Genomic DNA, 15,035 nt, shown 5'->3' on the forward strand with positions numbered 1-15,035 from the left:
AAGTCAGCACATCAAGCCAATATAACAAGCAAACATGGCTGCATTTGCACTGCAGGGCTTAATGCACAGATGCCATTTTTGCGCCACCCGTTTACATGCACTTAAAACTGGGTTTACACGAGTGACCGCCAAGAGGCATTGTTAGAACCACATGTCTTTGCTAGAAATGTTAGGGAATTGACAAAAACATCACAATAATGCAATTAGACAATGACAATATGGCCATTCCCAATAAACTAAGATAGACTTGTTTTTTTCTTGCCATTCACACTGGAGATTAGGGCTGGGTATCAAGTTCGATACTTTTTAGGCACCGACCGAATTGCCTCGATACCACCGAGTACCGAAAAAGTCTTGTCGTTCGGTACCAAATTTCGATACCTAAGGGGTTAATCTCATTAACGTCAGTGAGCCAATAAGCCTGCAGCACTAGGTGTGTTCGACTAGAAGTGACGCGGGGCTGATTGATCAGTGTTTGACATCCACGAGAGCAATTCGAAAGCGTACGGAGCAGTCTGCTCTATATCGCGCAGTTTCTCTTACTTGACACAGACTGAAGCTCGCATGACATTTCAACGTCTGCCGTCTCACTAATGAGGACAAACACATGAACAGCAGCTCTAGAACTGCTCTGAGAGTCACTTCATGAGCATTTTACAGTTTGATTTGAGTAAAACTTGCGTCATATCATATACACACAGAACTGTAAAAGGTATTCCCGGAAACCCGTCAAAAAAGTTTGGTTTAACTTGGAAGACACTGCGGCAGAAATATATTAATATTGTTCAGCAGAGTGTACTGCTACTATTAAAACTTATTTTTTTAATAACATTTCTTCCATGTTTTAATTTTAATAGTAAAATTGTTTGCCAAAATAGTTTTATTTTCAATAATTTAAATGAATGTTTTATGCCTTCATTTGAAAACCAGATACAGAACAATTTCTGAAAACATTTCATAAGGCTGTTTTAAGAATAAATTTGAATAAACTAAGTTATGCATTCAAATAATTAGACATACTACAACATAGAATTTAACAAAACATTGTGAAAGAAAAGAAAATATCCACTTATGAGTGGATAAAGATTTTAAATTTCTTGAAGTCTTTAACAACCTAGAATAAATGAATAGAAATGATGATTCTGTCTGAGCTATGCGTTTTAAAACGAGCACGCACTAGTGTAAACTGAAAACTATTTGATCTTTATTAAAATTAATTTGTACTGATTTATTGTGTTGGCTATACAGGTCCTTCTCAAAAAATTAGCATATTGTGATAAAGTTCATTATTTTCTGTAATGTACTGATAAACATTAGACTTTCATATATTTTAGATTCATTACAACACAACTGAAGTAGTTCAAGCCTTTTATTGTTTTAATATTGATGATTTTGGCATACAGCTCATGAAAACCCAAAATTCCTATCTCAAAAAATTCGCATATTTCATCCGACCAATAAAAGAATGGCCATTATGTTCATTTATGCACTCAATACTTGGTCGGGAATCCTTTTGCAGAAATGACTGCTTCAATGCGGCGTGGCATGGAGGCAATCAGCCTGTGGCACTGCTGAGGTGTTATGGAGGCCCAGGATGCTTCGATAGCGGCCTTAAGCTCATCCAGAGTGTTGGGTCTTGCGTCTCAACTTTCTCTTCACAATATCCCACAAATTCTCTATGGGGTTCACGTCAGGAGAGTTGGCAGGCCAATTGAGCACAGTAATACCATGGTCAGTAAACCATTTACCAGTGGTTTTGGCACTGTGAGCAGGTGCCAGGTCGTGCTGAAAAATGAAATCTTCGTCTCCATAAAGCTTTTCAGCAGATGGAAGCATGAAGTGCTCCAAAATCTCCTGATAGCTAGCTGCATTGACCCTGCCCTTGATAAAACACAGTGGACCAACACCAGCATCACTGACTGTGGGTACTTGACACTGGACTTCAGGCATTTTGGCATTTCCCTCTCCCCAGTCTTCCTCCAGACTCTGGCACCTTGATTTCCGAATGACATGCAAAATTTGCTTTCATCCGAAAAAAGTACTTTGGACCACTGAGCAACAGTCCAGTGCTGCTTCTCTGTAGCCCAGGTCAGGCGCTTCTGCCGCCGTTTCTGGTTCAAAAGTGGCTTGACCTGGGGAATGCGGCACCTGTAGCCCATTTCCTGCACACGCCTGTACACGGTGGCTCTGGATGTTTCTACTCCAGACTCAGTCCACTGCTTCCGCAGGTCCCCCAAGGTCTGGAATCGGTCCTTCTCCACAATCTTCCTCAGGGTCCGGTCACCTCTTCTCGTTGTGCTGCGTTTTCTGCCACACTTTTTCCTTCCCACAGACTTCCCACTGAGGTGCCTTGATACAGCACTCTGGGAACAGCCTATTCTTTCAGAAATTTCTTTCTGTGTCTTACCCTCTTGCTTGAGGGTGTCAATGATGGCCTTCTGGACAGCAGTCAGATTGGCAGTCTTACCCATGATTGCGGTTTTGAGTAATGAACCAGGCTGGGAGTTTTTAAAAGCCTCAGGAATCTTTTGCAGGTGTTTAGAGTTAATTAGTTGATTCAGATGATTAGGTTAATAGCTCATTTAGAGAACCTTTTCACAATATGCTAATTTTGAGAAGGACCTGTATTTTGTTCTTTTGTGCAGTGTCTCAGGAGATTAGACTTCGAGTCTGTATACCTGTCAACAAGCTGAAAAAAATAAAACCAAAGTTTTGAGATAAATGTAATCTTGTTAAAACGGTTTTCATAAAATTGGTATCGAAAAAAAATATCGTTCAGGAACCGGTATCGAAATCGAACATTTTTGAACGATACCCAGCCCTACTGGAGATGCTCACTCATACCAAATATTATGATGTAGATGCAATTTGGTAATTTTGCATTGTCCAAAAAAAAAAAAAAAAAAAAAAAAAAAAAAAAAAAAACTCTTCATGTTAAATTTGTGCGCACAGACTTAGACGTATGAACTTTCCATTTGTATTTACGCTCTTTTTCTTTCAACGTTGCAAAAACTATTTCTTACATGTCAAAGTGCTTGACATCTTGTCCAAACAAAGTTCTGGAGCTACATGTACAGATATGAAAAGAAAGCTGTTATAGTGGATAATGATAAAAACTTGTAATAACAACCTCATAACATAATCATGAACTTAAATATTCAGATAGGTATCAGCTTTAGGACCACATAAAAGCAGCCCAATTTACACACACCCAAAAAATATTGGGGTTTCAGTAAAGCACATGGTTTGGCACCCACTGTTTAATGCGCATTTGCACTGTGGTGCATAACTATTTCTAAAAAAAAAAAAAAAAAAACTTTTCGAAAAGGTTTAAGAATTAACAAATTTTTATTATGTAGCCTAAACAACATGTAGAAGTGCAAACAAGTATTGCTGCAATGCTAATTGTGACGTGCTAAGTAGTTGGAATACAAAAACAGTGAGCATCAAACTAGCACGCAAAACAAGTCATTGGCATTCTGAACTGTTAGACCACTAATATTTTGAAAACAACGCATATGCTACCAAAACATGATAATAGTGCAAGTATACATACTGGGCTAGCATTATACAGCTAATAATATCAGAAAATGCAATCTATATCTTTGCTACAAAACATTAAGCACAATGACAATTCCTGAGCTAGATATAAACCGTCGCCCTGATCAAGTTAAATGCATTGTATAATCCGTTTAAAACAGGACTCACAAAGATCTAGCATTTTATAATGAGTAATTATTCAACACTATGTATTTTGAATGGATTGAATAGCACACCTGGAGTCTAGTTAAAGAAATGCTAGTTGTGAGAGCATCAACACATCATTTAGTCTATAGAGGTTTTAAGAAACGGCTTTGGCAAATCACCTTCTAGCTTTACAGGTTTTGGAGGTATACAACAGAATCTCACTAACACCACAAGTTAAACACAGCTGTTTCACAGAAACAAGCAAACGTTTTGAAGCCTGAATGCTCATGGCCTTAAAGTTTATTATCCCCATTTGTGTGAGCGTGTTTAAATGTAACAGCAACAGTGAAAAAGAGAACTTAGAAGTAGAATACAAATGAAGGACTCTAATGTTTTGCATCCAGACTGCCTTATTCATTAGCACAACAATAAAAACCAAACAGCCCAACTAATCCACAAAAAATACCTTCAGGGTGAAACGGTTCAAAACATGTGAAGGCAAGTGCTTTCTCGGGGCATTATCAGCGCAGACCTTTCCAAGTAATGAGGAAATAATTAGAAAATAAGAAACTTGCATTTCTCCCTGATTACTCTGTAACCATGATGAGGGCAATAACTTCTGAGCAAACTTAAAATTAAAAATACGTCAGGACGTGCATAATCCAATAATGACACATATTTACAGAATTCTTTCACTATAATGAAATTACCGAAGGGTATAATCAGGTCATAAGTGTCATTCATCTCAATCTAACATCAGGTTCTATAATTCAGTTGGATCTGATCAATTTAGAAATATTCAGACAGCTCAAAATCTTGTAGGTGAAAACACACATCTTAATGTTTTTGTTGCAGTCTAATAACCATTGCTTCAAAAGATGATATTGATAATTAAATTTGGCTCTATCAACTACTGAACACAAAACACCACAACATAACCTGTATTACTACTGTGCACAAAACCCCCACAATATTGCTCAATCATGAAAAGAAATGATCGCAGAAGCCACATCCTACTTCCCGTTGTGTGATTCAAGATTTTTTTTTATTTGTCACATACACAATTATACTGGGTATAACCAGCAGTGAAATGTAGGTCAGGTCCGCTCCAAGGACAGTGCAATTATAAAGTATACAAATATTAAGAAAAAGAAAAGTAGAAAAAAGAAAAAAAATATATAAATAAATGTGCAGGTCAGTATGTTGTTGACTTAAATAGAGGAACGTGCAAAAAGAATGCGCAAAAAGTCCAGGGTCTTTAAATAGCAGCAATATGAGGTAGAGAAAAATTATGAATAGCTATTGATATAGCGATATTTACATGGAGTCAAGTGATGTTATGACAGAGTTAGAGTTTAGGAGCCTGATGGCCTGGGGGAAGAAGGTTTAAAACGGACACACTAAAGGACTGAAAGAAGCAGCAACAAAGCAGGGAAAAGCACTGCAAGTGACACCATTAACAGATACAAACACACAATTAAAAATCAAAAACTTCAACATCACATCAAAAGAATTTGGGAAAATATTCCAGGCCATCAAACATAACACTGTACTCCAAAATTACTTAATGTATTTGTTTCAGTGAGGAGGAATTTAGAAATAAAATAATTCAACATTCAATCTTGCCTTGATCTGTTAACTCTATTGTTATCCTCAAGCAAAATAACTTGTCTACTGCCGTCAAAGCCTCCTAAACACTAGTGTGAAGGTGTTGTTGATTGTCAACACTTTAAATCTACCAGGAATCAGTGTGCAAAAAAAGGTGATGCACGTTGACTACAAACAATTTGATCGTCAAAAGATCACGTTTTTAGGCTAACAAGAACCGGTTCTTTTGCCGATACTGAAGTTCTGACTCATGCACCGTGTTTAACTGAGTGTACCGATCTTCATGAACCAAAAACAGTCATTGTTATGTTGCACTAAAGGCTTGTGAGACTTGACTAGTTATTGACTGGTTGTGCATATGCCGTTATGAAGTTAAACATAAATGAATTTGTGTTAATATGTTACCACATTGTTTTTGGGAGATTATTAGCATTCCAAAATAGTACAAAGCCTATTTTGAATGACTGTACCCATGCAAGTAAAAAGGCTGTGAAAAGTCATTAAAAGTGTGTAAATATCCTTGGTGGGAACAGCATGTTTTCATCAATGTATATCTGTTCTGAAATCATCTCATTCAGCAACACACTACTAAAGGCAGCAAGTACAATAAGAACTGGATTTTATTTCTCAAATGCATTTCTAAAACAATCATTAAAAGGATCTCCTGCCCAAAAATGAGGGCGAGTAAATGACAATTAATGTTGTTTCACACATTTACGACTACAGAAATACACAAATGAAGATATTTTAAAAGACCTTTGGGAACCAAACAACATTGGAGGCCACTGAGTGCTCAAAATATATTTTGTTCCACAGAAGAAATAAAGGGTTTAAATGACATGAGGGTGAGTAAATGAACCATGGAATTGTTGGAAGTACCTGAATCATTAAGAGGAATCAGAAGCAAAATCATTAAACTCCTTATGATTACCACACCCGCTAATATGTTTTGGTAGCTGTCCATAAGACTCAATGCAGTGGTTGCCAAACACTGCCGTTCTCTCTAATTTACACCAAGTAAATTATATCAATTGGAAAGCCATGTGAAAAAAAACTCAAAACATACCTGGCAAACAAGAAGCTGAGAATAACTCTGAAAATAATATCCTCTCACCCAAACCCCTAAATGGAGCACTGCTGCATCTACTGATGACTATCATACAGATACAAATCTTGTAAGCTTTGGTAACCCAAACCTCTGGACTTAAATGCCCTGCGAGACTAAACAGTGAAGCAGCCACTGAAGAGATTCAACACTCATTGTTTCACGAGACAGACATTCCTTGTCCAATTAGAATTCCTTTCATGGGCCCAGGGGAGGAAAGCAGCACAGCTGGAGGCGCTGGGTTTGTCTGCGGCCCAACAGCTCTCCACCTCTGCTGTGGACATTTCTTCCACAAACAAACTCAAGTGGCCACAGAGGAGATGTTGTAAGACAAACACATCTGTGTAAAATAAAGACCACCTCATTCAGTGCTCTCTTGTTTGTGTGGGAACACAATGTCTTTATATGGTGTCGTCACTGCATTCATCAAAGCAGTGCATAGTACAGTGTTGAGTTTGACGTCAAAATAGTTCTGCCAGACAAAAATGGAGCCATTCCATCCAACTAAATGTCAAACTTTCTCACATTAAAATGACAAAATGCCCATGTAGTCCACTTGTTCTAGTGGCATACATCAGGTGTTGACAGGAAAGGGCAGTAACACTACAATATGGTTAACACTTGAGTCAGACTTATCATTAACTAAACAAGTAAAATACTTTTAATGCATCTATTAATCTTACTTCACAATAATTTCAACATTTATCAATTCGTTATTAAAATCAAAACTTCTCTGTTAATACTGTTTAATGGACCTGAGCTAACATTGAACATTGTTTTTACTGACAAACGTTAAAGATGAATGCACAATACAAACATTAATGAATAGTCTGCCACACACGGCAGTCTTAATATCTTAATATATAACGGATGCACATCCATCCAGATGAGGGGAACCGAGAAAACAGCTGCCTCTCCCCTTCATCCGGTTAATACTCAGCTGATTTATGACTAATCCATCCTAACACATGCAAGGGAAGCTGCTTTCGGCCGATGCCGTACACATGAGTGAAAATAAAGCAAGACCAAGGACTACTGTGCTGTTTATAGAGAAGTGAAAGATTGCTTGTCGCGTTAGCATGCGTTTAGCATGAAGAGCCAGGCTGCTGCAACTCACCCCAGCAGCAGCAGCTAGCAGGAGTCGCTTAGCCTTCCATACACACACTAGCGACAAACACACAGCGGCGATAACCTAACCAGAAGTATAAAATGATCATTAGCCCAGCAACGACACAATTAAGACGATAGAGGAGCTCATATGTTTTACCTGTCAGTCGGATTTTGATGCTTGACCCGTTCCTTCGAGTCCCAGGATTCGACATCACTCCCACAAAATAACCGACCAACTTTCTCTCAGGATAAACCCAAGACTCTCGCTGCAAGCGGATAGAAAAACGTATAAAAACGCGCTACGCTAATATGTGGGCTCTACATGTGTTTCTAGGCGGTAAAACGGTTTTATTTCCGTCTGGCAAATCCCCTGTAGCTTTCAGACTTAACACAGGCTAACATTTTTTTGAGCTCAACGGCGTTCTGACATCACGTTAGTACAGCTGTACGTGCACGTACTCGCGGCTGGGCGTGCGCGCGCTCTCTCTTCCGCCTGCCTGACCCTGGAGCATAAAACAAACAATAAGGGTCAGTTTAAAAAAAAAAAAAAAAAAAAAAATTAGATTTATACATAATCTGAAAACTGAATAAATAAGCTTTCCATTGATGTGTAGTTTGTTAGGATATGGCAATATTTTGGCGGAGATACAACTATTTGCAATCTGGAATCTGATAATTTTTTGTTGAGAAAATCGCCTTTAAAGTTGTCCAAATAAAGTTCTTAGCAGTGCATTTTAATTAATAAAAAATTAAGTTTTGATATTTACAGTAAGAATTTACAAAATATCTTCGTGGAACTACATGCTCTTTACTTAAGGCGAGACACTGCAGGTGAATAGGGTAAAAATGAACTAATAGCTATCACCTTACTTACCTAGTTGATTGATTACATTGATAAATTGCAAACATTTTTTGTATTACAAGCTTTCTAAAATGTTAGGTTTAAATATGCAAATGAGGCATTATTTAATGAAATATGCACTAATTTGCTTACATTTCTAGAACAAAAATCTAAACAGTGGATGAAGTTCGTTTCAAAATTCTCATTTCATTTTATTGACATTCAAGTCAAAAGTTTTTTTTGGGTCTCATTTTGTCACTCAATAATTCAGAAAATACTTAAAACAGACAGAAAACAATACGCTTTCAAAATTTTTGGGGGAATAAAGTGTTGTATATAATCAAGCAAATTATATATGAACAAATCCCTCTGTAAAAACCTTCAGGATATAGACAGGAATAAAGATGTAAAGTTTGGCGTGTGTAAGTACTACTGAAGTGGAGATATACGGCTCAGTGTAGGAGAGGAAACTCATTTTGAGAAAACGGCCTTTAAAAATATGTATTGTAATTGAAATCTATTGACACAAATAGATAACGTGCTATAAAAGAAACACTTAACGGTGTCTTTTGGATGTTTTCTTTCCACTAGTCTGAAAAAACACTTTATGAAAAACCAAAAAGCCCAAAATCAGTTTGACAGGTGCAGGAAAAAAAAACTGTGTTTTTGCCTGCAGTGTCTCCCCTTAATGTTCTAATGATTTTTGGCATTAAAGAAAAATTTATAATTTTGACCCATACAATGTATCGTTGGCTATTTCTACAAATATCTCCATGCTACTTATAACTGGTTTTGTGCTCCAGGGTCACAATTGTGGTACCTGATATAGGAGTTGACATGTTGTCCAAAGCGAAATTACTTTATGAAAAATTGTGCTATGTTGGCTGTTTTGCAGCAATGTTATCTAGAGCAGTGGTTCCCAAACCTGTCCTGGAGGCTCCCCTGCCCTGCACCTTTTGTATGTCTCCCTTATCTTACACACCTGATTCCACTCATCAGCTCGTTAGTGGAGACTTCAAGAACTAAATTGGATGTATCTGATTAGGGAGACATACAAAATGTGCAGGGCAGGGGGTCCTCCAGGACAGGTTTGGGAACCACTGATCCAGAGTATTTTAATTTACAGTTTAATTGTAAATCATTTTAATTAATATTTTCTAAAAGATAGCCAGATTGAAATTGAATAGAAATTTCAAATTGAATAGAATATAAAATTAAAGATGTTATGCATAAATTTAAACGGATTTAAAGTGATCTGGGAAAATGTAAGTCATGTTGTCATTTTGCAGCTTCCTGTAACATTTTACTTTTGGTAGAGGTTGTTGTTTTTGGGTTGTAATAAATTACCAGATGATGAATGTAGATGATTTACATTGAATTTGCATTATTCTGATTGCATTAATTGTGGCTCGATAATTGTCGTGTGGTAGAAAGCAAACAAGGTTAGTCTGAGCAATAGGGCAAGGGATTGGATTTGAGGAGTTTAGCAACTGGAAACAATAGAGCCATTTAATAGTGTTGTGCAGAAGAAAAGCCAATCCACATAAACAGCAGGCTAATGAGGGAGGCAGGCCACACACTGGCCTTTTTCAGTCCGTCACCACTTTAATGAGCAGAGAGGCATTGTGCTTTTGGCATTATAATGAAATGTATTTGATCTGAAGACTCATTAAAAATGAAACAAATACATGTTAATGCATTTAATTAAGTCAGTTCATTGTGTGGGATGCAATGTGGTTTAATGATGTACAACCCAAAAATGAAAATGTTGAATAAATGGTAACATTCAAATGATTGTTATCAAGGACATCATGTAATTATGTGCATGTCTTAAGACCACAGATGACATGCACATTTATTAATCATAAGATATTGTTAATTTTACTGCTGGCAAATTAAAACTAATCTATTGAAACAAAGGGCTAGTAATACATTGCATCAATGGGGTTCAATATTAATGTTATGAAGAAATGAAAAAAAATATTTGAGTTAAATTATGAATTTTGGATTTTAGAAAGTGATTGCAACCCTCGAGCTTAATTGAATACCAGACATGAGCTGAGTACAGAAACAGTCATTGAGGATATTTAACTACATTTTAGAATGTGATACATATGTAAACTACTCCAATTATGAAAGAGTGCAAACAGATTATGGATAGAAACCTTATTGACATAATTTACTCATTCAGCCGAGATGATGTAGCTCACTTCTGCCACCTCTTGGCCATAATATATTTACGATATGTGCTTCTTTCCCTGTTCTCTTGGTTGCGATCAATAAATTGATAGTAAATAGTAGAAAACATTAAATAAACAGTATTTTCTGTCTGTTTTATATGTCAGTGGAATGTGTATGACCAGCTAATAGTTATATGGACATGATAAAATATACCTTTGTTAGATGAAGATTGGTAGATTGGTACTCCTTTTTGCCTTTACAGCTACATTTTATAATTATTGGTGAATTTTACGTATATCAATACGTAATTTAGCCATCTTAGAATATACCGCCTGTAGTTTTGATAGCTAATTAATGTGTGCAGTTGTCAGGAATATCCTGAGTATCCAGGGAGCAGCATGTGTGTTCACAGATTTGAGATAGCAGCCTTAATGATCCCCTAATGTGTCCACACACATGCTTGATTTGGCACCACCACTCTCACCGTGTGTGAGATAATAACACAACATAGCCATATTACAATCAATAGACAAATCACAGACAAATTTATTCTTCCAGAAGCTGCTAGTGTCACTAGCTGATGACGAGAACAATAAGACTTTCTGGTTCACAAAGATGATTTTATGTTTTACACACACGCACGCACACGTAAATGACAATCTTATGCTATTTTAGTAAGTAAATTTAGCACATTTTAAAGATGGTATATTTTCGTAATTACCCACATGAAATTTCTAGGTGTAGGTCATGCTCTGTTTCTTTCATCCAACTGTGATTGCAGAAAGTGATTTTCGCAAATTAATTAAAGTTTGATTCATATTAATTAATAATACATTCCAATTATGAAACCAGCTCTAAAACATCCATTTATCCATTGTGTGTTATAAATAATACCACTGCTCTGTGTTGAGAACAGAGACGAGCTATAAAATATCACATATTCCTAGTGGAGAAACTGGTGCCAGCAAGACTGAGCAACACCAAAAAGGTCATCCAGTGTTTTGCCAATGTGGGAACCACTGGAGGGAAGCCAGCTTCAGATTTTAAGGCAAGCAAATGGTTTAGATGCCCTCTCTGTGGAACATCATGCCCTGTTCTATAAGCCAAGGATTTACACTGAATCATTTACTCTATTTTCCCCTGTCCTAAAGGCCATGGCAATGCTAAAACCACCAGGAACAACAAGTCTTTTATATTCTCCTACCACAAAGCATTAGAGCAGCATACTCAATTCTTCTGAATCACCTTGTCCTTTTTATTCTAGGGGAAATTAATCTGACTTCACTTCTAAGCTGATTGATGAAGACATTTTATCACCTTCAAAGCAGCTCTGTATGACACTCATCTTAACTTTGATGATTTACTCTGATGATATAGCAACTTCCTGAACACAAAAGCATGGTAGAAAGATCCAGAGGCCCATTTTGAGCTGATGCATTATGCTGGAACTATTAGTCTACATTTGAGAAAGAAAGATTTCCATGTTGCTATAGATTCTCAGCCAAAGAATGTCCCATGTTGATTATATCAACACATCCCAGGTGGTATACAACAAGCAGGATGGCTATGCAAAAACAAAGATCCACTGAACGAAACAGTAGTGGGCCTGTTGCAGCCCTCCATGTCTCTTTTGGCTTAGCTCTTCAAAGCAGAGGAAGCTCCACCAGGCGCAAAAAAGAAAGAAAGAAAGGGGCTCTTCCAGACCATCTCAGCTTTCTATAGGGTACTAGTCACCTATAAATATAACCAAATACCTGAACTTCCTCACAAAATATACTCTTTTTTTTAAGTTGATATTTCCTTTAGACCCAACAGCAACAGCTGTATAAACTGATTACCACTCTGTGCACTGCACTGTGCCAAATGAGTTTAAACAACCAACTAATTATTTATTTATTTATTATTTAGGAAATTATTTAACACATACTTCATTTCAAATTTGCACCTAACTTACCTGTACATACTAAATTGTCTATTTTGTATATTGTGTTTGTGCTATTTTGTACATTGTCTATTTTTTATATTAATGTTTTTATTATCTGTGTCCTGTCCTGTCACTGTCATTCTGTCGCACTGTGGAGCTTCTGTCACTAAAACAAATTCCTCGTATGTGTAAACATACCTGGCAATAAAGCTAATTCTGATTCTGAATTATTGTGATGTTTTTATCAACTGATTGGACTCTCTTTCTGACGGCACCCATTCACTGCAGATGATCCTTTAGTGAGCAAATTATGTAATGCTAAATTTCTCCAAATCTGCTCCGGTGAACAAACGTGTGTGCATCTTGGATGGCCTGAGGGTAAGTACATTTTCAGCAAATGTTTATTTTTGGGGAAATTATTCTCTTAATATCTATCATTATTGCATTTCCTTTTTTATTCTATATTTCTAGTGCTCCCTTATTTTATCTTTACTTTGTCTTTTTGTATATATGTCCTATGTAAAGCTTTTTGTAAAGAAACCATTTTAAAATGTGCTATATAAATCAGGTTTTGATTATTTACATATAAGTTATAGTCCTTAAATTCCCTGAATATAACACATACATACTGATATGTTAACCAATGCACTTCCATCAAGCAGCATAGATTGTTATTATTTCAATATATGCTCTTATGTTTACCAGCTGTTTGTGATGCATTCCTAATCCTGCACCTGGAAACTGGTATGTAAGGGCATCCTAGAGGGAATGCCGAAAGGTTTTTGTAGTTTAAGCACAAGCTGCTCCTGTAAAACAGTAGCTCTTTTTCACAAAACATGCAAAAATGACAGGACAGAAACAGCACATAAAATCCATACAGTATACTTACACTTAAAGGTTTAATCTAAACCCTTGTGTAGAAAATTCTGCAGTGTTCTTATTGGTACTGATAAGAACACCTGTGGCCTCTTACTAATTAAGCCTCACTTTCAATGTGTTTGTGTGAGAAAAGCTGTCTCTCTGTTCAAACATGGCCTGTGTGGAATTGTTGAGTGGTTGATTTAAGTTCACAATTGCTTGTTTCTTTGATTATGTATGTGATTGTTTATACTAACTGTTTATATTGGTTTATGGGTTATCAACCAACAATTACAGCACTTGTTACCATGGAAATGTCTACTCCTACATGTTGAGAGAATAAACTGTAAACATGAGATTGATGACTGAATGAGTTTTAATAGTCCAATCCTTCAATTCATCCAAGTGGACAATAGTCACAAGAACCAAAGGATTTGAGCTAGCAGGTTACATCACAAGGAGCTTCCAATACTGTAATCCAAACTGAGGTGAAGTCTTTGAGGAGATTAAACAGATAAAGGGAATGTTGTTGGATATGGGACAAATGATGAAAGATAAGCAAAGAAAACGAAGGTCTTCATCTTCTACTAGCTCTGAATGGAGTTCTAATGAAGAGTCCTCTGTTTCAACTCAACTGAACCAACAAAATTAGGTAAATCCCGGAAATTCTATTGTGGATGAGTTGAGTGAATGTATACAACAACATCAAATTATGCAGGGAAATAAGTTTTCTATGCTACCAAAGTTTAGTGAACAAATTACTTTGCCTCCATCTCAGGATGTCCCGCCTGTCTCTTCAATTTCTTCCGTACCTATACAGGGCTATTAGAGACACAACATTTGCAGCCTTCTAATCCATGTACCCCTATTGGATCTTCCTTTCGTCCCTCAGATAACCTCAGGTCACAATCTGCTGTGGATCCTAATGTAATGGGTGCAGGCTTGACTCAGCAACATATTGGTCCACCATGTCTATCTTCAGTCAGTCATCATCAAATGAATCCAGGTTTTTATTCCAGTGATCAACAAGTAGGAAGGGATCAACGTTTTTTTTTCCTTCTGATCAAATGCAGGGAAATGCATTTTACATGCTTGGTCTTCCATGGATGCCTCCAAGTTGGCCTCCCTCATGTCCAAGTGGGCATCCATACCTGCCTGTTTTTCCTTATTCAGTATTATATCCATCTTATGGCCAACATGCTCCACTTAACTGTGATCCTTCAAGAGTTGCAATTGAGTTGAGAAAAATTTCCTTGCAACATCAAACTAGAACAGTTATGGAGCAGCAAGCTAATCCTTCCATTATATCTATCCCGAATCCTTTGACCTCTAGAGATATCACTGCTTCAGCACCTCAAGAGCAGCAAAGAGATATGAATCAAACATCTGCACTTTCTCCAACTGGAATACAACAGATAGTACCTGGTCAGCATATGTCTATTCCGGCAGCAGTGACTGTACCCCACACAATGATGCCTGGTTTACAGCCCTCTAGGTCAGCACTTATTGAATGGGCGCACATTTACTTTCATTTCCATATTTAAGGAGTGACGACCCCCATGAGTTTGCTATGTTGAATATGGCTTTGAAGAATTTGATGCCCTCAGAAGAAACTGAGCAATACAAGTATCATATTCTTCTGGATCATTTGAAGTTTGATGCAGCCCGACATTTAGCCTTGGCTTATGCCTATCATTCCCAGCTTTACACTACTACATTGA

The 15,035-nt window shown here is 37.0% G+C and overlaps 1 protein-coding gene across 4 annotated transcripts in view; it reads right to left on the reverse strand.

Annotated features, from left to right (window-relative positions):
• The window catches only part of LOC306859855 (E3 ubiquitin-protein ligase SMURF1-like), a 50,243-nt gene extending 42,272 nt beyond the window's left edge, over window positions 1-7,971 (reverse strand). For 3 of the 4 annotated variants that reach the window (XM_079401216.1, XM_079401215.1, XM_079401217.1), the window contains exon 1: window positions 7,668-7,967. In XM_079401216.1, the coding sequence (XP_079257342.1) occupies window positions 7,668-7,722 (55 nt within the window). In that variant the 5' untranslated portion in view covers window positions 7,723-7,967. Of the gene's footprint in view, window positions 1-7,667 lie in introns of all 4 variants that reach the window. The other variant, XM_079401214.1, reaches the window with a different exon arrangement.
• Window positions 7,972-15,035: the final 7,064 nt, after the last annotated feature.

Source organism: Barbus barbus (genome assembly GCF_936440315.1).
Source record: "Barbus barbus genome assembly, chromosome: 3".
NCBI lineage: Eukaryota > Metazoa > Chordata > Actinopteri > Cypriniformes > Cyprinidae > Barbus > Barbus barbus.